The following is a 27,799-nucleotide window of genomic DNA, read 5'->3' as shown; positions in this document are numbered from 1 at the left end:
TGATACTTTCACCCATGCACTCTGGAGGTTGGTGGTGATGTCACTGACAGTTATTTCAGTATTCCTTTTCACAACTCTGATGATTTTTCTGTCATCAACTGCAGTTGTTTTCCTTGACGGACCTGGCTGTTGGCCATTGCTAAGTACACCAGTGGTAGTGGTAGTGGTACCCAATTGTTGTGCTATGGTTCTAATTGAATAATTATTCTGTTCTTTCAGATTCCAAATTGGTAGCCTGGCGTTGGCTTAGCGGTTAGGGTGCCGGCTTGGGATCCTAGGATCCTGGGTTCGAATCCTGGTCGATCGCTGAATTAACGCCAGGGGGGTCGGCTCAGCCTGTCATCCTTCCGAGGTCGGCAAATTGAGTACCAGTTCACTGGTAATTCCCTGTGTGTTGCAAGAGGCGACTAATAGGGTTGGCGGCAGGAAGGGCATCCGGCTGTAAAACATTGCTTCAAAAAGAGGACCATGGTGCCCGAAAAAGGCCAACCCCTGCTCTGCGGGGGAAAAAGGTGGTTCTTTCAGATTCCAAATTGCTTGCTTTTCTTTCATAGATAGTTCTCTGGTCTTCGTGTGGGTTTATGCCTACTGACTCCAAAGGCAAAATCCCAATGCCAAAGCAAAGGCTAAAACCAAGACTAGACATTCACATCTCTTTTATATGTGAACAATCAATGCAATAAGAAACACCTGTTCGCCATCTGTTCCAATACTTATGCTCACCTAAAAGGGGGGACTGAACATAAAAAGTGCTCTTGTTCTACAATGGCAAAAAATGTATGCAGAGAAATACCAAGAAATAAAAGCTCGAACCTACAATCCAATGTGTTTGGAGGCCTTTTCTTGTACATAGGCAGACAAAATGTTTCTGTATACTTCCCATATCTGTTTCTGTACACATTCTGTACACATTTGTGCTCTTGCTTCGTATTCATCTTTTGATCTCAAATCCAAATTTCTTGAGTATATCGCCATAACAACAAATTTGACTTCACTATTCCAATACTTATGGAGGGAAATGTATGTGTATACTTGTGAATAATGATAACACTACAACCTTTCTTCTCTTTCAGTCTCGATGTGTTTTCTTAAATCGTGGCCCTTTGAGGCAGGTTTTAATAAAAGTTGGAAACATTCATTTTTAACTCAATTTGAAACTCCTGAATCTAAATATGCTTATTTGGAGTTTTGGAATCTTTGTTTTTCCAGGCTGAGTTTTTGGAGTTCCAAGCTGAATTTGGAGTTTTAAAGGATCAAATTGGCATTTTAAAGAAAGTCATATCAGTTGTTAGTGCAGCTGAGCAGCAATGACCTTGGACCAGGCATGGAGATTTTTCCAAACAAAATTGTGTTTGGACACCAAGTATATACACTTGCTTTTCCATTTATGGCCAATTGTCAGCAAGTATATCATGTTATTTGAGGGGACCATGACCTGAACATATAATAGGATATGCAGCCATAAATGCCCATATTTTGGTGGTAAACCAAGAATAAAATGCTGTAAAATGAAGCATTTATTTCCCAGGCAGCAATCAATTTGAATAATCTAATATTATTTCAGAGAAAATTAAACTATATACATTTTCACACTTGTTCATGCAAAAATTACCAACATTAACATGTTGTTCATCATCCATTTAATTACTTGTTCAAACACTCCACATTCTCCGGCATGCTTGCGACATGAATACGTGCTGGTACAAGTAAAGTAGGCCTTTGGCATTTGCATCTCAATGATCTACATCGTGTTTTCACATTTACATTAAATTATTTCTAGGCAGCTTTGTGACATAGGTTCAAGTGACAACACTATAACTAGCTTGGCATCGATTTCATGCCGTTCCATATCAATTGGACGAGGGAGTATCATCACGGGCTGGTAAGCCTTTTTCCATATCACCGTAGAGAACCTGCATAAGATGAAACATAAGTGCATCACTAGATGGAGGAAGGGTTTCAGGTGTACTTGTGTTTGTGAAAAGCAACCATCGGGCTACATCCATTAACTGATTCAATTCTCTCTACAAAACGGCACAAATAGCGGAATAATTTCTCAACTGCTTAAATTGTTTGGTCTGCGAGAGTTGATGTCGACCTATACCTGAAAGTCCGTTGTGATGGTTCAATAATATTTTCCAAACCGACTTTTCGAAATGACCACGTATGTATGATGCGGAGTCACACCCAGTTAGTGAATATGGAATCGAAGGATACTTGGTACACACTGCTGGGGCAATTTCTCATACATCTCTTTGGCAAGAATATATTTTCTTTACTTTGAGGTATCAGCCATCATCCATAACTCCCTGAAATGCATCCTTTTGGCATGTACAATGAGCATTAACCAGATATCCCTTGTATAGACAACCACTACTTTATCATCACAGTTGATGGAATAGAGAATGAACGGATATCAGTTTCCTGGTGATTAGCACTCAACTTGGTGACATCAATATTTTCTTTAGAACATTGTACTTCTCTGATTGACGTGAAAACTGTAATGACTACCACTTTACTATGCGAGCTTGTAAAAACAGCTCTACAGAAAGAAATCAAGCGACATCATCTTTTTATGCAATGTCCAGGTTCGTGGAGAAGCAAGAACATAGAATGGATCAAGACATAACAGAACAAAAGTAACAGTACAAGGAGTAGAGAAACACAGCAACATCAGGGTTAAGGGACAAAATAGAGGGAGACTTGGAGGAAGAGATTAGGAAGGGGAGAATGAGAGTGACAGGAATATACATGGGGCACACAAGATGGATAAAGCCACAAACTCTCATGAAAAAAATGGAAACTTGGAAAGAGGTGGGCTTGGAGAAAGTGGGGTAGATTTGTGAAAAACTTGTGTGATTTGTGGTAAAAACACCAAATTTGGCATAGATCATGTTTGACATGTACTCAATTATTTCAGATACATTATTTCAGATATGCCAAGCCGAATTTTTCCCCTTAAGCCCGTAAAGGAGTAAAATGTAAGATGGCCACCACACATTTAGAAAAATCTAATAAGTCCAATATATTCGGCAATATATCAAATATAACCATGAATGAAGTATCCTTTTCTATGATTTCAGACATAAAGTATCCAAAGCTATCGTTATTACTCTAAAAATGCCTCAGGGGATGATTTTGTGCCTTTTCTAGTCTTTTATTTGTTTCATTTTTCTCAAAATTATATGTCTGTTTTTCAGCACATCTGGAATTTGAATTCCAAAAAAAGTATTGTCATCATGCACAGTCCAACCATCTGTCTCCTATTTCGACTTTTCTGTCAAAACCGCTGGGCAGATCCGGCTGAAATTTGGCAGCAATGTTCCGCTCCTGACTGGTAATGGGGATTGCAAAGCTCGTTCTGGTCTTGTGACCAGAAGTGTCAAAATGGCAGACTTAGTAAATTCCATCAAAATTCATTTTCTTCAGACCTACCAGTCAGAATGATACCAAATTTGGTTTACAACATTAGGCCAGAGCACAGATAAGCTACAGGTCCAATGGTCCTATTTTTAATTTTGTGCCTTTTCTAGTCTTTGATTGGTATAATTTATTTCGAAATTATATGTCTGTTTTTTTACTTTTCAGATAAATGAGCAGATGTAACCAGCATGATGTCAGCAAAGAAGAGATGTAAGCTTGTTCACAGTGAGAGTCTGCAGTCATCTATATCAACACCTGATACTATTGATTGCACATAGTCACCGACTATCTCATACAAAATACAAAATGCAAATGTGCTGATCTCACACAAAATGTGAAAGGTTGACCTTATGTGCTCTGTGTCAAGAAAATTGTAACGCACCACTTCAGTTTCCAGCAAATTCTAAACGAGCAGATGTTGGAGCTGGTTATGAAAGTCTGGGTGACAATTTGGCAAATTTCCATAATCTTAGTGAGAAACCAGTACCAGTGGACTTATGCCGGCTTGATGAAGGTGATGGCGTTGCAGCCACCCTGTCGAGAAATCTTGCTCGATGGCATGCATCATGTTGCTTGTTCTACCAGTTGATTTAGATTACAAGAAACTTCTACAGCTATAAGTGAGGCAGGAGGAGGCCCCTATATGCATCGACAGGTGACACGTACAGACAGACCTCCCCATTTTGCATATGTTTATTTTGCAACAAAACTGGAACAGAGAGTCTAGCCCTCCCCATGATGCTATGACAATGAAGCTAACTCGGTGAGTTAAGCAGCATGCACTCAAACTACAAGATCAGAAACTAATAGCACAACTTAGCTTTGGTGACCTAGTGCCACAGGAGGCCAAATATCATTCTCAGTGCCCAGTGAAGTTATACAATGCCAGCAGTCGGATGATTAAGGATTCAAAGGAGATGAACCTTGACGGATTTTTTCATGGTATGACTTTGGTAGAACTTATAGGTTACATAGAAGACATCAAATTGGCAGACAAGACAGTTGCTCCATTTCTAAGCTCGCTGATCTTGTAAAATTGTACACTAACCAATCAAGAGAGCTTGGGATAGATGTCGCCAGTCGAATTCCACAGATTTGAAAAAGCGTTTACTTGCTAATGTGCCTGGTCTCCGCGCCTGCAAGCAAGGCTGTGATATCTTAACTTATGATGATAATATTGGTGAATGATATCTGATGATGAATGACTTTTGATAACAAGAACATGTTCATATATATCATAATAAACTATGTGTATGTCTTATTTATCCTAAATATTTTTTATTTTCCTAAGCTGATAGTAGCATTTGATTCCTTATGTTTGAAAACATAGAAAAGGATATTAATTCATTAATATATGTAATATAATGCCAAAGATATTAGGTTTATTAGATTTTTCAGTGTGCGTGGTGGCCATCTTTGATTTTACCCCTTTACGGGCTTCAGAGGAAAAATATATCTGAAATAATTTAGTGCATATTAAACATGATCTGTTCCAAGTTTGGTGCTTTTACCACTAAACTCACAATTGGTCTAAATTTTGTTACAAATCTGCCTTATTAAGAAGTTGGACGGGGGTAGCAAACATCATGGATATGCTTGGGGGATGATCTGAGATGGTAGTGAACAGCTGTCTATAAGACCTGGAGGGAAGAATTAGTTTGAGGACAATGTGGAAGTTGGTTCCACCGGTGGGAAAAATGAGTGGAGGTGATCCACGATTCTGGAATTTGGGAGTTTCACCAGAAAGGGCTGGCTGGCAGACTGTGTACACACTGCAGACACCGAAGGGGGCAGGGAGCAGCATAGGAAGAACAGAGGCTGCAAGACTAGAAAGAATGTGGTAGAAGACATACACCACTAACCTGTCTGAAATGTGAAAGTGTAAGGCACATACACTCACCCTCATCCCTCATTGCAGGAGATTCCAATTTTGAAACACTTGGTTTCCATGGTGTCATGCTAAGCAAGGTATGAGGCAAGGAAGCCAGCCTGGAGGGGAGAGCAGTACTCCATGCTGCAGATTTAGGCCTTGTTGGTGACTAAGGGTTCAGGTGTGCCAAGAAAGGACTTTGCACGATGGAGTCAGCAACTGACTTTGGAGAACAACTTAGAAGTGTTGTTTTCCAAAGAAAAAACATGGCTGATAGTGAGACCAAAAGTTTGAGTGATCGAACTTCTTCAAGAGGATTGTTAAGAAAGTACACAAGTAGATGGGAGGGCTTGCCAGACGGTCCTTTCGGAGAGAAAGAGTGAGTGCAAGATTTCTCAGGAATGAAAGATATACGAGTACATACACTATTCCAAGTTTTTGACCAGCTCATGAAACGCTTGGAATTTGTCCTTCAATCACATGTAGAACCATATTAGTATATGGCTGGAGAACATTTTCATCTACAGTCACGTGAAAAAGTAAGTACACCCAATGTAAAGTTTTGACTTTTTCAACATATTTCAACATACAGCTATTTGATCTTCATTTCAACAATATTGATAGATAAAGATGATATTGAAGGAGCAGCAGACGGACGAAGTGACGGACAAGACACAAACTCGTCCGAGAAGATGTTTAATGTATAATCAACTCGGGAACTCTGAAAACCCGTTTATCGGGTTCGCATATATATAATCCAAGCCAAAAAACATACGTCAGAACCAAAGCCACGCCTCTCAGGCGAGGCACGCTTTTGGTGGTCATGTGACCGACAGGTGCAAGCAATTATAACCTCGGCGCCGCGGTTTGTCCGCCGGTTACGTCACCGGCTGGGGCAAGGAGATTATGTTGCTGGTCTCGAGCTTTGGGGGACCCATGGGTCGCTACACACGCCCCCCCAGAATCGACTTGGTCCAGGAAGGTCAACCTGAGGGGGGTCCGGATGACCCGACCGAAACGACCCCTGGCTGGTCGCGGGGGGGGGGGGGGTCTGGTGTGGTGGCGGGTGGAAGGGCGGGGGGTGCAGTGGACGAGGGGCCGCCGCGCCGCGGTGGGAGAGCCAGCCGTGGCGGCTGGCCGACGTCCATGTGGGCCGGCTTGAGGCGGTCCACCGAAATCCGGTCCGCCCGGCCGCCGATGCTGACGACGAAGGACTTGTTGTCCCATCGTAGGACCCAGAAGGGTCCGTCGTATGGTGGCCGGAGCGGCCCCCGGTGCGCGTCGTGGCATACAAAGACGTACTCCGCCGTGCGGAGTGCTGGGGGGACGTAGGATTGGGGGTCGCCGTGGCGGGACGTGGGCACCGGGGCGAAATGTTGGGCGGCCTCCTGGAAGTCCATGCGCGCGCGTCCATGTCCTGGAAGTCCATGCGCGCACGGCGGACCAGGGTCTGGTGGCGTCGGGCACGAACTCGCCCGGGACGCGGAGGGCCTGGCCATACACCAGCTCGGCGGTGGACGCCTGGAGGTCCTCCTTTGGAGCCGTGCGGAGGCCCAAAAGGACCCACGGGAGCCGGTCGGCCCAGCTGTCGTCGTGGAGGCCGGCCATGAGTGCGGCCTTCATGGAGCGGTGGAACCGCTCACACAACCCGTTGGACTGGGGGTGGTAGGCCGTGGTGCGGTGCAGGGTAACGCCCAACGTGCGGGCGACCGCGCCCCACAGTTCGGACGTGAACTGTGGGCCACGGTCCAACGAGATGTCCGCCGGTGCGCCGAAACGCGCGACCCAGGTGGCGATGAACGCCTGGGCCACGTCGGCGGTGGTGGTGGAGGCGAGGGGCACGGCCTCCGGCCACCTGATGGTCCTGTCCACCATGGTAAGCAGGTGGGTGAACCCCTGCGATGGGGGAAGGGGACCCACCAGGTCCACGTGGACGTGGTCGAAACGTCGCTCGGGCACGGTGAAACGAGCCAGCGGAGCCTGGGTGTGACGGTGGACCTTGGCCCGCTGGCAGGGTGTGCAGGCGTTGGCCCAGTCGCGGACGTCCCGTCGCAACCCGTGCCAGACGAAACGTGCCGACACCAGCCTCTGGTACGCCTTCCGGCCCGGGTGAGAGAGGCCGTGGAGCGAAGCCCGACCGTTTCCCGACTTGCCGATCATGCACGGGGGTCGACATGATCGGGCCCGCCGCCCGAACCTGGCGTGGAAATAACACCAGGCCGGGTCTGGCGGGGGCTCCGGTCGACGCGTCGGGACCAGGCGACGCGGCGTCGCCGCTGCCAGTCGCGCCGGCCCGGCAGCCTCCGGGAAGGAAGCTGCGTCGCGGGCGTCGGGCGGGTGGGCAGGAAACTGCGCCGTGGGTGCCGACTGGGCGGCGGGCGGGCTCCCGGCAGCCACCCCGACGAGCTGGCTCGCCGCTCCGACGAGCTGGCTTGCCGAATAGATCTTGCCGGCCTCCCTGGTGAGGTCGCGGGGGTTCGCGATGGTCATGCTTGCCAGAGCGACCCGTACCTGGGCCAGGAGCTGGCGGAGAAAAAGCTCTCGGAAAAGGAAATCCGAGGGGTGCTCGCCGAGCAACGCGAGCATGTAGTCCATACGTTCGGACGGCTGCGTATCGCCGAGCTCAGGAAGGTCGAGCAGGCGTCGTGCGCATTCAGCCAGGGAGAGGGCGAAAGCGCCCAGAAGAAGTGCCTTGATGGCGTCGTACTTGCCGTCAGCGGGCGGGTTCTGGAGGAGGCTCAGGCAGCAGGCGGCGGTCACGGAGCCGAGCGCGGCGACCACGTAATGGTATTTAGTGGTGTCCTCCGTAATGCCACGCAGGGCAAACTGGGAGTCCGCCTGAACGAACCAGACGGCGGCATGTGCTTCCCAGAAAGTGGGCAATTTGAGGGACACTGCCGTGTCCATCGCGTGTCGTGAACTCGGGGTCACCAGTGAAGGAGCAGTGCTCCTGCTTGAGACAGACGAAGTGACGGACAAGACACAAACTCGTCCGAGAAGATGTTTAATGTGTAATCAACTCGGGAACTCTGAAAACCCGTTTATCGGGTTCGCATATATATAATCCAAGCCAAAAAACATACGTCAGAACCAAAGCCACGCCTCTCAGGCGAGGCACGCTTTGGTGGTCATGTGACCGACAGGTGCAAGCAATTATAACCTCGGTGCCGCGGTTTGTCCGCCGGTAACGTCACCGGCTGGGGCAAGTAGATTATGTTGCTGGTCTCGAGCTTTGGGGGACCCATGGGTCGCTACAATATAATATAACAAATAATCATGAAACATTTACATTTTGTAGTCCATTGTATAATTTAAATAAACATAAATGCAAATTTGGCATGTGGAAAAAGTAAATACAACCTTGGCTCTAATAGGTGGTATTGCCCCCTTTGGCAGAAACAACCTCAAGTAGGCATTTCTTATAACTGTCTACCAGTCTCTAACATCGACTGGGAGAAATTTTTGCCCACTCCTCCATGCAGAATTCTTTCAGCTGTGCGATGTTTGAGGGGTTTCTTGCATGCAAAACAACAACAACAACAACAACAACAACAGGCATTTTAAGGCAATTTTCCCTGCAAGAGCGGGGGTTAGCCTTGCGGTCCCCATGACAATGTTCTCCATTTTGCCCTATTTTCTGCATCTCCCTTGTTAACCCCCTTGCCCGCATTTCTTCTTCGACCATCTTTAGCCAAGTCTTTCTCGGTCTTCCCCGTCCTCTACTTCCTTCTACATTCATTTCCATCACTCTTTTCAACCAGTCACTTTCATCCTTCCTCAACACATGACCAAACCATCTCAACCTGTTTCTCTTCACAGCATCCATCACAGGCTCTATTCCCATCATCTTTCGCAATTCATCATTTGTCTTCCTCTCTCTCAACGATACTCCACACATCCACCGAACCATTCGCATTTCCACCCTTTCCAGCCTTCGTTGCTGCTCTACGTTCATTACCCATGTCTCACTCCCATAAATCATAACACTTCTCACACATGCAGCATACACCTTTCCCTTCAGATTCAATGACACTCCCCTCTTCGTCAGCATGCCACTCAGTTCCCGAAACTTCTTCCATGCACATCTCACTCGAGCAACCGTTGCCGAGTCTGATCCACCTTCTCCATTCAGCATGTCTCCAAGGTAACAAAATGTTTTCACACCTTCCAGCTTCACGCCATCTCCAAGATCCAACTCAACATTTCCTCCATCTGCAGCTCCCTCTGTGCACACCTTACACCTGAATGTAGCTGCCACACTGGTTAATGACCCTCTCAAACCACTACATTTTTGATGAACCCACTCAGCGCACATTGTACATTGAATGGAATTCACTCCGACACCCTTCCTGCACACAGCACACGGCCACTTCCCAGTTCTTTCCACCTCACCACATGCTTTACCACTTGCCATCACCTTCGTTTTTCCGATATTCACCTTCAGACCTTTTGTCTCCATACATTCCTTCCACTTGTTCATCTTCTCCTTCAGTCCATCCATACTTTCTGCAATCAACACCAGATCATCTGCATACAACAACTCCCACGGTAAACCCTCCTTTACGTTCTGAGCCAGCACCTCCATCACAGCTACAAATAGTAGTGGACTTAGTACCGACCCCTGATGCACTCCCACCTTCACCTCAAACTCACCACTGTTCCCGTCCTTCGTCCTTACAGCTGTGCGTGCTCTTTTGTACATTGCCATCACTACTCTGATCAACCATTCCTCCACTCCTAACTTCCTCAATGCCCATGTCACTACTTCACATGGAACCCTATCGAATGCTTTATCCAGATCAACAAACCCAAGAACCAACTTCTTCCTCTTCTCCATATACTTCTCCTGCAACTGCCTCACAATAAAAAGCGCGTCTGTCATTCCTCTTCCTGGCATAAATCCAAGCTGCATTTCGTCAATCTTCACTTTCTTCCTTATCCTCCTCTCCAACACCCTTTCTAATACCTTCATTCGATGCTCCAATAACTTTATCGCTCGATACGAGCCACAGTCCAGAGGGTCACCTTTCCCCTTGTATAGAGGGACGAGGGTACTCAGGTCCCAATCCACTGGAATGCGGCCTTCTTTAACCACCAGATTGCAGATCTCTGTCATTCTCTTCGCATCCCAATTTCCCGCTGCCTTCAACATATCTCCCACAACTCCCGTCGGCCCACCCGCTTTTCTACTCTTCATTGCTTTTATCGCTTCCTCAACTTCCTTCTCGGTTATCTTCTCTGCCGGTCCTAAAACTGGGTTACTCTCTATGTTGCCATCCCATTCATTCTCTGCATTCAACAGTATTTCCATATATCTCTTCCATCTTCCTTTAATTCCATCTGGGTCCACAACGATTTGTCCCACTTCATCCTTCAAGCAACTCACCCCCATCACATCACACCTCTCTTTCACTATCTGCTTTGCAATCCTGAATACCGCTCTCTGACCCTATTTCCGAATCCAAGCGTTCTCCAAACATTTTCCTGCATGCCTCCTGTGCCTTTGCTACCTCTTTCTTTGCAGCCTTCTTGGCTGCCTTATAACTTTCATGCTCTGCCTTTTTCTGCCCCCATACCCTTCACCTTCTGCCACTCCTTGAACTTCTTCCTCTTCTCATCAATCTTCTTTCCAACTTCATCATCCCACCACCATGTTTCCGAGTGCCTCGGTGGTCCTTTTGTCCATCCACATACCTCACCAACGGCTCCCAACAGACTATCTTTCATTGACATCCAACCACTTTCAAGCTCAACCACATCACCCTCCACCATACTCAGCCTCTCTTTTAATGCCTCCCTCACTGTCACCTCTTTCAACCTCCACACCTTCCTTCTCGGTTGGTACTTCACCCGCCGAGCTCTCCTCGCACCTTTCACCCTTATGTCGCAGACAACCAAGTGGTGCTGTGAAACAGCCTCCTCCCCCGGGATCATATTTGTGTCCCGGAGGTGCCCCCTATCTCGCCTACGCACCAGCAGGTAGTCAACGGTTGTCGTCGACCCACCTGACGTGTATGTAACAAGCTTATTATCCTCTTTCTGGAACTGAGTATTACAAATCAACAAATCGGCTCCATCAGCAAACTCCAAAATCCTTTCACCTTCTCCATTTCTCACACCATATCCGTAACCCCCATGAACTCCCTCAAAACCGTCCATACTCCTTCCCACATGTCCATTTAGGTCTCCTCCTACCACAACAACTTCCTCATCTTTCACGTTTTCCATCAGCTTCTCTATAGCACACCAGAACTTGTCCTTCTCTTCATCGCTCCGACCAACCTGCGGAGCATATCCCGAGATGACGTTCACCAAGAGCTTTCCAATCATCATTTTCACCATCATCAACCTTTCACTCACTCTAGTCACACTCACCACACTGTCTACAAACTCCTCAGAAAACAGGACACCAACACCATTCACGCCCTCCGGGCACCCTTGCCACACAAACTTGTATTTCTGTCCCTGCCTACCCTTCACCATTCTCACACCACTTCCCTTCCATCTCATCTCCTGCACGCAACATATGTCCACTCTTCTTCTGACCAATACTTCCACCACTTCTCCTGATCTCCCTGTCATTGTCCCTACATTCCATGTCCCAAATCTCAGAAACCGATCTCCACGTCGGGCATCAGACATTTCATCGTCATAAATGGAATGATTTCCACCCTTGCTCCGATCGGGTTCCGCACCTTGAGTTTTGACGAGAGGGAGTGGGGTCCCCCACGGGGTACTTCAGGCTGTACCCTGCCCATATGTAGTCGTAATTGTCATGGTTCTCTTTTTGAGGCAATGTTTTTTTTATGGCCGGATGCCCTTCCTGACGCCAACCCTTTTAGTCGACTCTTAAGACACGCAGGGATACGGTGTACCGATACTAAACCGGGGTACACACCGGGTTCTTGCATGCACAGCTCGTTTCAAATCCCCCCACAACATCTCGATGGGATTTAGATCCGGGCTTTGACTTCGCCATTCCAGAACCCTCCATTTCTTTCTTTTCAGCCATTCCTTTGTGGATTTACTGGTATGTTTAGGGTCATTGTCATGTTGCAAGGTCCACCTCCGGTCGAGCTTCAACTTTCCGACAAATGGCCTCACATTATCCTCACGCACCCTCTGGTACAATGAAGAATTCATAGTGGACTCTATGATGGTGAGCTGCCCAGGCCCTGATGCAGCAAAGCTGCCCCAAACCATAATATTTCCACCACCATGCTTTCCAGTTGGTATCAGGTTCTTGTGGTCAAATGCTGTCTTTGGTTTTCGCCAAACATGTCTTCTGGTAATGTGGCCAAATAGCTCTACCTTTGACTCATCTGTCCAGAGCACATTGTTCCAGAAGTGCTGGTCTTTGCCTAGGTGTTCATTGGCAAACTTTAGTCTTGCCCTGATGTTCTTTCTGGACAGCAAAGGTTTCCTCCTGGCACACCTCCCATGTAGATCAAATTCGTGCAGCCTCTTTCTCATGGTAGACTCGTGCACTTTGACATCAACAGTGGCAAGAGCTACCTGTAGGACCCGTGATGACATTCTGGGGTTCTTAGAGACTTATTTCAGCATCTTGCGGTCTGCTCTCGGGCTGAACTTGCTGGGGCGGCCTGGCCTGAACAAGTTGGCAGTTGTTTGGAATCTTTTGCACTTGTAGATGATCTTCCGGACAGTCGAATGGTTGATTTCAAATTGTTTGGAGATCTTTTTAAATCCATTCCCATACTCGTAGGCATCTATAACCTTTATTCTGAAGGCTCTTTTGAGCTCTTTTGATCTTGGCATAGTGACGCCGCACACTTCAACAACAAAGAGCAAACCAAACTAAATGTCTGAGGTTTAAATAAGACAGGTTCCTCCAAGATCCTCTCTAACGATGTTCTAATCATTTGCACCTGAGCTGGTGGACCTGATTCTAATTTTAGGTCTTTGAAGTAGTGATAAATGTAGGGGTGTACTTACTTTTTCCACATGTGAAATTTGCATTTATGTTTATTTAAATTATACAATGGATTACAAAATGTAAATGTTTCATGATATTTGTTATATTATATCACCTTTATCTATCAATATTGTTGAAATGAAGATCAAATAGCTGTATGTTGAAATATGTTTAAAAAGTCAAAACTTTACATGGGGTGTACTTACTTTTTCACGTGACTGTATATTATCAGCAATTGCCAGGAATCCTGCCCACTCACTTTGAAAAGGAATGTGGCACACTTCAATTATTCTGCAGATTGGTGTGGTGCTTTGTCACCTCTGTTTTCCTGTTGGACATTTGATTGACTGTGCTTGGTACCTGTCAAAGCCAACATCCATATGCTGATAAGGTGCATCCATTTAACGAACATACCAAGAACACTCACCAGCAAGATCACCAAATGGCTGCTTTCGATGGCTTTTCACATAAATGAACAATACTTTGTCCAGTTTGACCAAGCGTGATATTCCAGTTGGTACAATGGCTAACGGACATGTGACATCTGATGTCGCTTCCAATCAAAATGGTCTTGTTGCCTGTATGAACAATCCTGTTTGTTACCTCCACCACTGAAGGTGGGCGGAGATTATGTTTTCAACCATGTCAGTTTCTCTGTCTGTCTGTCTGTGAACAGGATATCTCCAAAAATTGTGGACAGATTCGCACTAAACTTGGTGAACAGGTTAGGTGTGTGACAGACGAATCAATTCCATTTTGGTGAATATCAGAATGCGGATCTGGATACGATAACTTTTTTATTTTTTTAAAGTGATTCTTCACCATTGAGTGATGGGGCCAAAAACGATTTATAGCACGATATCTCAAAAAGTTGTGGGCAACTTATGACATACCTTTGTGGATGAGTTGGTTCGGCGACAAGAACAAGAAATTCGATTTTGGTTCAGGTCCCAACCCAGATCTGGCCTATCAATTGGATACAAAATGTAAAATGTTTGGCCTTGTGGAGGGATGCACTCTACCGAATGCCATTCTAGTTGAATATGGATTGGAGGTGTACTGCTTGACTAGCCTCATATGTAATAATAACATTCTGGAGAACTTCTCGATCTGCCCTGACGATTTATGGTTTTTATTTTTATTTTACCTGATTTAACTACTGCATAAAAGTAGGAAATATGGAAGCCTTGTTCTTGGCTAAAGGGTTATAAAAGCTAATTTCTGTGAACTGATCTTCCTGTGTGGTGACGAGCCGATCACTTGTATACAAATACCTGTTCATCATTTCATATTTATCTTCATTTATTTGATTGTTTGTTTGATGTTCGAGAACATCGAAACTCTCCACTTGTTTCTTTCCATAAAGCCTGGCATTGCATGCTTTGCATTTTCCATCCAGTGGTTTTTTTAATTGTTTTTTCACTTGCTGCATTTTCCAAGATGCATTACCTATATGGCTCTACTTAAGGAATTTAAAGACTCTTCTCAAACACAAGTAAATCCTGAACAATCCCCAAAAATGCAAATGTTAACGAAGGTTACAGTGAATTGGAAAAAGTAAAGAGGGGGAAGGGGTCACCATATCGGTATATGTTTTAAATTGCTCATTTCAGACTTTAAAAAAATAGAGCTTGGGAACAGGTATTCCTGGAAACGGCAGGTGCAAATTGTGTTTTTTAAAAAATGCCCCCTGGTTCAATTATCGCCCCTTTTCAGGATTTCTGTCTGGACTAGCAATAGCAATTTGACTTCACTCACCTCATAAATCCCTCCAAACAAGGACATGAATTTACTCAGCAGTGTCGCACATATACTTGCAATATGTACAAATGGGCCCTGCATGCAAACACAAAATATTATGAGTCTTTCACTTGCAAATAAGCACATAAATAAAAGCATACAAAGTGTTTACATTAAATCAAACACTCCTTTTACTGATTGTTGTCCCTTCACCCCATAAAAAGCTCCATGATATTTATATTGGCGAAAATCCCAGTTTCACGCGATATTATCACCACACAATGTCACAATGTTAGTTCCATTGGGAAGTCTTAAGCGTGATGAGCCAAAGAGGAGTTATACCCCATGAGGGTCTTTGACAAATTACAAAGAGTAACATCCCTAATTATTCGACAATATTCAAACCTCACAGCGTTATTCACGAGATTTGTTCAATCAGTACCCAAAACAAATTTTACATGTGCTAACGCGTACCGACAAGCTACTTGGGCCACTGTAATGAAGTTCAGGATATTAAAATGCCCGGTGTTGGCTTAGCGGTTAGGGTGCTGGCTTGGGATCCCAGGATCCTGGGTTCGAATCCCGGTCGATCGCTGAATTAACGCCAGGGGGGTTGACTCAGCCTGTCATCCTTCCGAGGTCGGCAAATTGAGTACCAGCTCGCTGGGATGAATGATCACGGTGTGTACCCCGATTTAGAATAGGTACACCGTATCCCTGCGCATCGTAAGAGCGTGACCAAGGGTTGGCGTCAGGAAGGGCATTCGGCCATAAAAACATTGCCTCAAACAGGGAACCATGATTGTCATGAGGCCCGCAAAGCTAACCCCCGCTCTAGCGGGGAAAATGGCCTTAAAACGATCATTCATTCATTCATTCATATTAAAATGTTGGACTGGCAGCTGGACACCGAATCTGCGATTTCCACGCACCTCTTTGCCCAAAGGCATATTGCTGCCCAGTGAACAAGTTAGACCCACGACTTTGGCAATGAACGTCTTGAGGGTCAGGTACTCTTTAAGGACGACACCGCGAAGGATGGTCTTCATTTCTGGGATTCCAGAACCTGAAAAGTCATCGTATGCTTACTTTTTCCAGTTTCAATGGCAAACAGAACAACACAATCAGACTGCCAATCCTCTTCTTCTTCCATATGCAGCTCATGGCTGTGGGTAGCATCATTTTGCTGGGAGCACGGCTGTGTTGCTGATGCAGTGCCCCATGCAGGTTGGAGCAGGAATTTGGAACTTAGCCATGGTGCCGGCGATAACTCACCTACTCTTTGTGAAAGACACAGTGTGATCTCTAACATCCACCAACTAATGCAGGCAGGAGGAACACCCAGTTTAACGTCCATCTGAGGGACGGCAGACACATTGATGAATCTCCCCACCTGTAAAATACTAGGATGACAGTTTATATTTGGGCCGAGATTCAAACCCAGACTAGACAGCTCCGAGGCAAGTGTACATACCTCTTGTTTATGCTGCCACCACAAACTGCTTCAAGGCTATCCTGATGTAACTATTAACGACAATCTAGACAATCAGTAGCCATCAACATTTAGATTAATTCCTAGCAATGATAAAGCTCCTTAACATTGCAGCCCACTCTGTCTCCTCCAGACAGGGGGTTCTGTACATTATGGCATGTAGTACCATAATCCAGTCGTAAATGTGTTCCATACTACAAAATGCCTTGCTGATATACAACAAACCCTCTTATCACTATTCTAGGAAGGCATTTTACAGTAGGGAACACATTTATGGCAGGATGGTGGCATATGCCATACATCCAAAACCACCTGTGCCTAGAAGAGATGGAGTGGGCCGGCAGATTCTTGCCTTGGTGCTAAAGAGTCCTGGGAAAATGCCAGCCTGCTTCGCTCCACAAAGAAGTATGAACAAATGCAAAAAATGTATACACATGTACATATACACACACAAGCATGCATGCACACACATCCTTGGTTTGAAATTTGGCATCCACAAAATAGGCATGGTTACACATCAATATAGTCTGCAAATATAAAAAAGGACAAGGCCTACCAACAGCTTGAGCAGAGACGACTTGGCAAAACCCAGAGGAAAAGGTGATGAGTACCACAGGGTAGGTGACCCAGGCAAGGTACTGCAGCAGAATGTTGTTTCCCAGTTGGTGGTACATCCAGAAGTACGCTGTTGACATACATGGCAATGATTGGTTTGCTCAGATAATTATTCTGTGCTTGCAAAGCAAAACGTAGGGTTAGGCATTCGGTTGCATACGTGTGGCGTGTGTGTCTGCATTTTTTTAAATTAATTTTCTCGGCAACCGTTGGCCCGATTGACATGAAATTTTACTATAAGAGCACCTCCTTCTGTAGAATTTTTTTAATGATAATTATGACGTCATAAGCCATGTGCTACAGGTGCCATCTTGGAAAAATCGAAAAACGTTGCACTTCTATATCTCCGAAACCGCTCCATGGAAAAAATTGAAACATGGTGCGTTATCAAGTACTCCCCATGGGGAATAAGATATGTTAATGATGATGTCATTGGTACTTTAATTATGACGTCATAATTTGACAAGTACAATGCTTGATCTGATCAGTATTTTAAAAAATTTCTCTGCAATTGTTGGTCCGATTTACACAAAATTTTCACCATAGGAGCGCCTCCACCTGTAGAATCTTAGTGCTAACTATGACATCATAGGTCACGTGGTACGGGCACCATCTTGGAAAAACGTCACATCCAGGATGGATGGCATACCCCTGCCTTCATGAAGTCAGGGCCATGACAGAGTTATAGAGAGAGCAAAGAAAGAGACAAGAGAGGAAGGACTACCATGGGATCCGATCAGCACTCTAACCGTGACCGCACTGCCCTGAAGAATCCAGGCAGCAGGGAAGAATCAGGAAGATTTGCCCCTCGACTTGTGTTGGGGTTGAGGGGGGGTTACAACCACTGCGAAGAGGCGTTCCCGATAGTTGTCTATGTGAATGTTATGCAAATAGCTGCGGTGCTATCGCACTACTTTTTATCGTGCCATTGGCATGGACTTTACGCCACGATGATTTTTAGCCTTGTTCACCCAGTCATTGGCAATTGTGCCATATAATCTCAATTTTAAATACATTTCATAATTGATACCTTGACCAAAATTAGGTTTTTTAAAAGTATTTTTCACTTAAATATCGATCTTTTCTTTCTTCACACTATGTATCCACGGAAAAGACCAAATTAATTTAAAGCTACATTTTTAATGCAAAGATGACGACTTATTGAGACAGAGGAGTAAAAAAAAGAAGCACAATTATAAATAAATTGAGAGAATGAGGCAAGAAGAGGAGCAAGTTTGCCTGTGACAAATTTAAATGCATTTAGAGCACAAAACGGAGAAGCTCAGCAGAGATTTGTTGGTCAACAAACGGGTGACGAGAGGACATCAAAGCAGACACAAAGTCGTCTCCAGGATTAGAGAAGATGGCATTCAACTCTGCACAGACATCTAGCTGTCTGACGGGCTTCTAGCGTAACATATAATCCTGTACTATTCTTTCCAATAAAAATATTTTCAAAATATTGCCAAAATTCAAAATTGGCTCTGATCCCAAAATCATTTGATGTGCATCATGCCCAGATGTTAATACATGTATGGGCTGAATATGAAAGAAATGCATCCATTCATCTTCGAGTAGAGGCTCTGGACGGATGCACAGTCAGACTGACAGGACCAAAAATAGAAGCTCCCAGCCGGGTTGACGTCCAGTTGGGGGCTTATAAACACATTTATTGTGCAAGCACTGTGCCATGAACATGTTTCATCACCCAACAAGATGTGTTAATTTCACTAACACTCCGTAACTGGTGGCTCTTTCACCATGTAAAGATGGCGTACCTTGTAAACTCTTTGCAATTGTAAAGTCCATGACCCAGCTAAACAAAGCCATCACAAGCCCGAGCAGCAGAAGGAAAATCCAATCTTCACCAATGCGAGAAATGAGGCATCTCCGGAGGCCGTTCAAACACACTGCGATTAAAAAAAAAATGGCACTGGGGGTCACTGATAGGCCAGAATACAACAGGATCATGATTTGGTAGCAACAACATAGGGAATACCACAAAAGGTTTAAACGCAAAACCATTTAGAATGCTCACAGATTTCAAAAGCCATTTCTACAAATGGACCATGGTGTGGTTTCAGAATTATCAGTAATCTTCCAATAAAATGCATTTTCCATGCTGGTAATTCATCATAATATGTTTATTTCCAAGGATGGGGGACAGGAAGCTGGCCAGTCCATTATTTCATTCCACTCAATATGGTACAATAATCCCTTGTATGACATTGTTGTCATTGGCTCCAGTTCATTCGATTCGAAAGAATATATTATTATTTTTCTTCTCATTGAGTCTGATGAAATGTTTATTCCCTCGAGTCCAAATATAGAAAAGAAAAATTAAATGAACAATTTCAACATTGTTTATGTGCACACTTGTACACATTTGGCTGTGATTTATAAATATGATGAAGGTGCTATAAATTTTTTAAATTACAAATCATCATCATCATAATAATGTACCCTACTCCATGATGACTTTTTCAGGAGATTGTCTGCACAATTTGGTGATGCATGCCATTCACATTATTTTGCCGTTAACTGCCGCAGCGAGTTCAAAAATGAGTGTCATTTAGAGAACAAGCTTGAGCACTCTCACATGCAACAAATTAGCATCACTCAAGCAAACATTAATTTGGATAACGACGAGATTACGACATGGGAAATTGCTGAAGATTTCGATGTCAGTGTTGGCAGCACCAAAACTATCCATACTCACTTGAGACGTAACATTCAAAAAGGTTAGTGGAAGGTGGGGACCAAAGGACCTTTTCATTAATAGGGAACACGTGCGGCCTGAACTATTCCCAAATGCAACTCGTGTGGAATAGAGATTCTGGAACATTACCAAATGGAGGGAGATGTTTTCTCGAAGATTGTATCATGCGATGAGACATAAGTCCATCATTTCATGCCAGAGTCAAAGCAAGGCAGGATGGAATGGAAGGCGTTCTTTTTTCCCACCAGCAAAAACTTTCAAGGTTCAGCCATCAGCCAGAAAAGAAATGGCAAACGTGTTTTTGGACCTCAATAGTTTATTTCAAGTGGAATTTATTGGACGTGGGAAAACCGTCAACACGGCATACTGGAGCGACTAGTTATGCACGTTTACAAATGATAAAGCTGTCAAAGCATGTGTCCTGAAATGGCTGCCTACATATCCCAAATATTTATCTGCAGATGACAACAAGAAGTTAGCACATTGATGTTAAGATCGTAGTGAATGACAAAGGTGCCTTGTATAGTACGGCACTGCATTGCTTTAAAAGTTGAGAAATAGGTGAAATTTCAACAACTCCCCATAACCACCCACCTCTTCCCTTCACCCTCACCTCCAATTCTCTCTCTTTTTTTTTTTTTAACAGGATCCAAGGCTCGTAGTGGAGCTTGTCAACCTTGATCTACCCTCATAATCGTGTTTGTCAAATCGATTAAAAAATAATGATATTATTATTATCATTTACATGTTTTGGATAACCTGGTGCAGAGGCACCAGATGATGAGTTTGATAGGAAGCAAGATGAAGAATAATTATAATTGGAGGTAAACAATGAATGTGCAGACCTGACAGCTTAGTAACGAGCATGACAACTGACACCTTTGAAACGCCCTTTGCAAATTCAAAAACTTGCATGGAGCCATACATTGTAGGAAAGGTCACACTGGTAATCTAAGGCATTGCAACATCATTCTGAGGAGGGAAGCAGCCTCACATTGACAGCAACGGCGGCACGCCCCGTTGTATCGGTGTAAATCCTTCCGATGGGACTTGCACACGTCTCTGAAATGCCGGTCTCGCTGAACTGACTGCACCCTGATCCGTGCTGCTTCTTTCTTTGCAAAGTCACCAAGGTCTTGTGTGTAGCGCCCATACATCTATGCGAAAGCAAGCATTAGGAGAGAGAATGGGGAGTGCAAAGAGGTAAAGGGTGGAGGAGGTCAGTATTCTAACAATTTTGAATAAGTCATAGATAGATTGTCTCACACACAGTAGCACCAAAAGCCTATTAGTCATCTATGTGGCTACACATCTTCAAAAATCCCACCAATGACAGTAGGAACTAGAACGGCACTCGGTAGACAGCATACATCTGCCAGGCTGAACAGTTTACGTTTTGTATCCTACTGAAAGGCCGGACCTGGATTCGGACTTGAACGATTAAAACAAAAACAATGGTGAAGTGGGTGTGATTGGTCTTGCATTATATTGTGGGCCTTCAACATGGTGCGGTTATCATTTAAGGTACAAATTGACGGAAGATCTGTTCATAGGTGAAATTCTCATAGGTGAAATTCTCCCATCTCTACTGCCTCTGACATAAATTCTTCCTGGGAATTCTTCCAAAGCAAACTGCTCTCTCTCATGCACAGATTTATCCCATCTCGTCTTCTGTTGTCATACCCTTCCTCCCGTCCATGGTACACGGAATCTTGTGGTGAGGCTATTGCCCAGAAACAACTTGCTTTCGTCTCCTGGAAAGCAAATCCAACGAAAGGAAATCTCATTTCCTTTCACAAAGCCCGAAACAAGTGTGTGTCCACGCTCAGGAGAGCCAGGAAACAATATCTCTCCGTTCTCAGGACCGAACTCTCTTATCTGTCTCCCTCTTCCAAATCCTGGTGGCGTCTGGTCAAATCTGTTTCTGGTGTTTGTTCCCCCTCCATCCCCTCCCTCACCTCAAATGGCCACACGGCTGACTCCACACGCGAAAAAGCTGAATGCCTCAACTCTGTGTTTGCCTCTAAATCTTGTGTCCCAAACCCATCCCTCTCTGTACCCACCGTACCCAGTCGTACCCAGCTGCTCCTGGACTCTGTGTCCTTTCCTCCTGACAAGGTGGAAAAGTTTCTGTCAACCCTCGACTCGGATTCTGCAACTGGACCTGACGGCATCAGCCCACGGGTCCTAAAATCCTGTTCTTCCGCTCTTTCACTCCCTCTCTCTGTTCTCTTCACCCTCTCTTTTGCTCAAGGTCATCTTCCATCTGCTTGGAAATCTGCCAACATCACCGCTTTGCACAAAAAAGGTGCAAAAACAGATCCCAGCAACTACAGACCAATCAGCCTTCTCCCAATTATCAGCAAAGTCATGGAATCCATCATTGCTTCAGATATGAAATCTTTCCTCTTCTCCAATGGCTTGATCTCTGATCATCAATTTGGTTTCAGACCTGGACACTCTACTCTGGACATGCTGCTTCTGCTTTCTCAACAATGGATGGAGGTCCTCAATGCCAAACAGGAAATTAGAGCAGTCTCTCTTGACATATCACGTGCCTTCGATACGGTCTGGCACCCCGCTCTGCTCACCAAACTCTCCTCTTTTGGTATCCATGGAAATCTCCACGCATGGCTGGCGGACTTCCTCTCTAGTCGTAGTCAACGTGTGGCCCTGAATGGGTTTCTCTCATCTCCTCTTCCTGTTCAGGCTGGAGTTCCACAAGGCAGTGTTCTAGGCCCTGTCCTTTTTCTGGTCTTCATCAATGATCTCTCTGACTCTCTTGAAAATCCTCTGTATCTCTTTGCTGATGACTCTACTCTCTGTCGCTCCATTCTTCATCCCTCAGATCGGCAGTCTGCTGCCTCCTCACTCTCTGCAGACCTGGACAAAATCACAGACTGGGCAAACAAGTGGAACATGTCTTTCAATCCTGACAAATCTCACACTCTTACGATGTCTCTCCGAAAAGACCGACTGGACAACCCTCCCATCCACTTTCTGAATAATCCTCTCCAAGAAGTTCTGTCACTCAAGCTTTTGGGTCTCACTATCTGCCATGATCTTTCCTGGGAAAACCATATTTCAAATCTGGCCTCCAAGGCCAGTCGCCGACTGGGCATCCTCCGTCGTGCGAAGTCCTTCCTTGGCACACCTGAGCTCCTCACCACTTACAAGGCTTTCATCCGCAGCTCAATGGAATACTGCTCTCCCCTCTGGGCTGGTGCTCCTGCCTCACACCTAGCTCGTCTTCACGCTGTTGAAACCAAAGCATTCAGAATCATTGGAATCTCCCGCGATGAAGCTAACTCCAAGGGCCTCTCACTCACTCACCGCAGGCAGGTTGGTGGTCTTTCCATCTTCTACCGACTCCTCTCTGGCCTTGCCCCCCCAGCTCTCTCTGGGCTCTGTCCCGCAAATATACCTACAGGTCGCACAAGATCTGCCTGCAACCCTCTTATGGTCAAACTGCCAAAATCAAGACTCTCTGCTCACCTTCACTCCTTCATTCCTCTTTTCTCCCGCCTCTGGAACAAACTCCCTCACTCTCTTCAATCCCACTCCACCCTCCAGGTCTTTAAAACAGCTGTTCACCACCATCTCTTATCTTCCCCCATCCAAAACCTTGATCTTTTCTACCCCCGCTAATTTCACCCCAATTCCACTTTTTTGAAATACCAACTTCTGTCCTGGAAGTCATTGGTGTCCTTGTGTTTTATACTTCTCCCTCCACCCCCCCCCCCTTCCCATGCCTCCTCCCCCCAAGCCCTCTCCCTTCCACACATCTCCCTGCTCTCAAATGTTGTGTTTGTGTGCTTCACCTTCTCTCCCCATCTTGTTTTCCGCTCCCGCTTTTTATATATTTTGCTTGTCTGGTTGATTTGTTTGTGAAGTAAATGTTAGCTCTTTCACGAGCCTCGATTCAGTATACAAAAAATAAAAATAAAAAAAAAATAAAAAAAATATCACGTGCTGGGCAATCTTCATGGATATTTCCAGTTTCCTCACATTTTCTTTAGACTAATTACTAAATGTACAAATTTAATTGAGAGAAAGAATAATTTGAACCAAGGACTGATAAAAAAGAATCACAATGCTATTATTGAGATAAAAAAACTGTTTCCTTAAAAAGTACAGTATTTGGTGTTCTTCACCGGCCAACACTTAGGAATTCCTGGACTCCATTTCAATTTGTTATCAATCATTGTACCCAAATACTTGTGCTCAGGAACTTTATCAATACCATGGTCATAAATGATCAAAGGGTCGTGGTCACCTGGTAAGTATAAATAATAAAAACAAAATTAATTTCTTTGTCTTGTTGACATTGAGAACTAAATAATGACGGTCACACTAGTCCACAAACTTCTGAACTTCATTCACATATTCATGGTCATCATTAATGAAATAGAAAACCAAATACTGCATTAGAGTCATCAGAAGGAAGAAGAAAAAGTAAAGAGCAAAGATGGAGTCATCAGGAGGAACTTGGATAGGATTCGGGTTTCAGCTGCTACTCCTCTATCCTCAATCCAATCCAGGCGCAGCCAAGTAAACCTTTCAGGAAAAAAAAATTCTTCAAGAATTCACTTCTCCTTAGACAGATAGACAAAGAGATAAATAAAATAGAAGCAAGAATTAGAATGAACTAGGGCATGCCCGTACAAAATTATATCCCCCCCCCCCCTCTATTTACATGAAATGGTTTGGTCCATTCGCAAAGCCAAAGCGGACGGCTTGCGAGTACGGTGACAATCCCCCCCCCCCCTCTATTTACATGAAATGGTTTGGTCCAAAGCGAACGGCTTGCGAGTACGGTGACAATCCCCCCCCCTCTATTTACATGAAATGGTTTGGTCCAAAGCGAACGGCTTGCGGAGTTTGGTAAAGAAATCGCCATAGCTCGGTAACTACTTCTCCGATTAATTTAAAACCTTGAAAAGGCACATCCTCGGGTCCCCAGCAATATACCTGGCAAGTTTCAAGTATATCGGACCCGTGGTTGTCGAGAAACAGCGGTCGCATACAGACACACACACAGACACACACACAGAGATTACTGGAATTATAGATAGATAGAATAGATAGATCTAACAATAAGACAGTGGGAAGATACAATCGAGACAGTAAGTCGGCACTTTCGTAAGGCCGGAAGTGAAGTCTTCACTGTCCGGAAGTTCAATTATTCAATTATTCAATTAGCGCCAATTCAATCAAGATATTCAATTAGCGCCAACGCATTTTGGCTTTTTGCAATTTAATCGCAAGGAAAAGTAGAAAGAGAAGATGAAAAAAAATGAAAAGGAAAAACATTCCAAACCGCGAGGGAAAACAACACGGCACGTCGACACAACAACGTGTCCTGTGATTGGCCGTACGTGGCTGCCAGTAGCTGCCCCCAAAAAAAAACTTTCACCGTCCGGCGACTGAATTTTAGGGGAAAAATAAAACGCTCTTCGCTTAAAACAACGCCCTTCGCTCTGACTGAATTGGGACAATGTTTTTATGTTTTTAATTGAATTACTATCCGTAATGGCGCACGCTCTCACAGGAGCTCCGGAAGGTCGCATATCGCAGTTACGATGAATCGCAAATTAGTTTTAATTAGTTTTAAAACATAGTTTAACGCCAACATAGTTTGCCAACGTGAAATAAATGAATACGCTCTCAAATGTGCCGTCCGAGGCAGAGTCTGTTCGCCACGTTCGGCACACGTGATAGCTCGCTGCTCTCTGATTGGTTGAATCGTTTTTTGGACATAGCTCGGTAACTACTTGTCCGATTAATATGAAACCTTGAAAAGGCACATCCTCAGGTCCCCAGCAATATACCTGGCAAGTTTCAAGTATATCGGACCCGTGGTCGTCGAGAAACAGCGGTCACAGACAAACACACAGACATACACACATACATACATACACACACACACACACACACACACACACACACACAGAGATTACTGGAATTATAGATAGATAAAGAGAAGAATGAAAAAGTAGAAAGAAATGTGAAAGTAACAAAAATGTTGAGAAGAACCTGGATAAATAAATTTCAGCAGTTCTTCCTCAGGTAAAAACGCAGCAACAGTTACAAGTTACCAGAGGTCCCCTAATTACAGAGTATCATCGGCATATTTGATAAAACTAAAATTAGGACTTGATCTGAACAGTCACCTGTATCTATCTATAATTCCAGTAATCTCTGTGTGTGTGTATGTGTGTATGTCTGTGTGTTTGTCTGTGACCGCTGTTTCTCGACAACCACGGGTCCGATATACTTGAAACTTGCCAGGTATATTGCTGGGGACCCGAGGATGTGCCTTTTCAAGGTTTCATATTAATCGGACAAGTAGTTACCGAGCTATGTCCAAAAAACGATTCAACCAATCAGAGAGCAGCGAGTTATCACGTGTGCCGAACGTGGCGAACAGACTCTGCCTCGGACGGCACATTTGAGAGCGTATTCATTTATTTCACGTTGGCAAACTATGTTGGCGTTAAACTATGTTTTAAAACTAATTAAAACTAATTTGCGATTCTTTCGCTTTCCTGCGCGTTTGGTGCACGCTATGGCGATTTCTTTACCAAACTCCGCAAGCCGTTCGCTTTGGACCAAACCATTTCATGTAAATAGAGGGGGGGATTGTCACCGTACTCGCAAGCCGTTCGCTTTGGACCAAACCATTCCATGTAAATAGAGGGGGGGGATTGTCACCGTACTCGCAAGCCGTTCGCTTTGGACCAAACCATTTCATGTAAATAGAGGGGGGGGATATAATTTTAGATATATATATAGTACGGGCATGCCCTAGTACCTGTAATACAAGGAAAACAAGATGGGAGGGACAAAACAACTTTATGGTGCTCCGAGACTCAAAACTCTGACACGTGACACCATTTTATTATACTTCACCCGTTGTGGAATAAGAAAGTTGTGAATTAATCTTGAAAGCCGCATGTTAGACCGATTTTTAAGCAATGGTCCCAATATGGTGGAGGAGGTGGGGGCAGGAGAACATGTGGGAACAAGTGACCATAACATAGTTTGTGAAGTGATACTGTTGATACAGAGTTTGGAATAGTAGTGCAAGGCTGTTAAATTTCAGGATGGCAACATTTGTGGGTATGAGGGGAGAGCGGTGCTCTAGATTTGGAGAAGCTAACAAGAGGGCAATCTGCATCAGAGAAATGGGAAACCTTCACGGAGCAAATTTATAGGGTTATTAATCTTCACAAATGCAGTTATTTATTAATTTTTGGTTCAACATTTACACAAGTCAGGGGATTGGATGGTAGCAAATGTAACACTTACTTAAGGAAGGATACATACAATATTTGAAGAACTGTTGACCTGTTAGTTTGATTTCATTATCGTGGAAACATTAATTACCCTGCGCTCATGCAGCGAATATTGGGGTTAAGCGATCGGTCGTACGTACGCGTCTGCATTTTGTTAAGCGTGTACATGTATTGAAAACCGTTCAGTGGAGGAAATCGAGACTTTACCACATGTTACATGACCATTTCATAAAGTGATCACCTTTTTGAGGTCAACATAGACCAAAAGGTCAACATACCGGTATGCCAAATTTCTAAAATCCTCAATTTTCATCTCATCGACTTGAAATTTGAACAGGATTTTCATATTGCCTCACTGAATTCAACCACCAATTATTTTGAAGTCAACATGGGCCAAAAGGTCAACGTAAGCCAAATTTCTGAAATCCTCAGTTTTAATCTGATTGACTTGAAATTTGAACAGGATTTTCATATTGCCTCACTGAATTCAACCACCTAAAGAGTGACTAAAGTAAGTCTAAAGTAAGTCTAAAGTAAGTGGCTAAAGAGTGACTGTGAATGGGAGGATGTCTGGCAGGGAGGACGTAAGTAGTGGGTACTCCCGGGATCGGTTCTAGGACCATTGTTATTTATAATTATTTACAGTAATGACTTGGATAGTTGGGTTACGCGCGGGCTTTCCAAACTTGCTAAATTTGGGGCCATA

At 44.5% G+C, this 27,799-nt stretch overlaps 1 protein-coding gene across 7 annotated transcripts in view; it reads right to left on the bottom strand.

Annotated features, from left to right (window-relative positions):
* LOC137430078 (chloride channel protein 2) overlaps positions 1 to 27,799 on the bottom strand; it is a 183,094-nt gene that overhangs the window by 65,591 nt on the left and 89,704 nt on the right. For all 7 annotated transcript variants that reach the window (XR_013623828.1, XR_013623827.1, XM_068120607.2 and 4 more), the window contains 5 exons: positions 20,790 to 20,952; positions 18,855 to 18,986; positions 17,018 to 17,146; positions 15,902 to 16,035; positions 14,988 to 15,065 (listed from right to left, as the gene is read on the bottom strand). Coding sequence is in view for 5 of the 7 variants with exons in the window: in XM_068120607.2 (XP_067976708.1) it covers positions 14,988 to 15,065; positions 15,902 to 16,035; positions 17,018 to 17,146; positions 18,855 to 18,986; positions 20,790 to 20,952 (636 nt within the window). In the remaining 2 variants the exon portion in view is untranslated. The remainder of the gene's footprint in view (positions 1 to 14,987; positions 15,066 to 15,901; positions 16,036 to 17,017; positions 17,147 to 18,854; positions 18,987 to 20,789; positions 20,953 to 27,799) is intronic.

The sequence above is a fragment of the Myxine glutinosa genome, chromosome 6 (assembly GCF_964187855.1).
Source record: "Myxine glutinosa chromosome 6, kmMyxGlut1.1, whole genome shotgun sequence".
Taxonomy (NCBI): domain Eukaryota; kingdom Metazoa; phylum Chordata; class Myxini; order Myxiniformes; family Myxinidae; genus Myxine; species Myxine glutinosa.
Note: the sequence above shows the minus strand (reverse complement) of the source record. Positions and strands in the feature narration are given on the sequence as shown.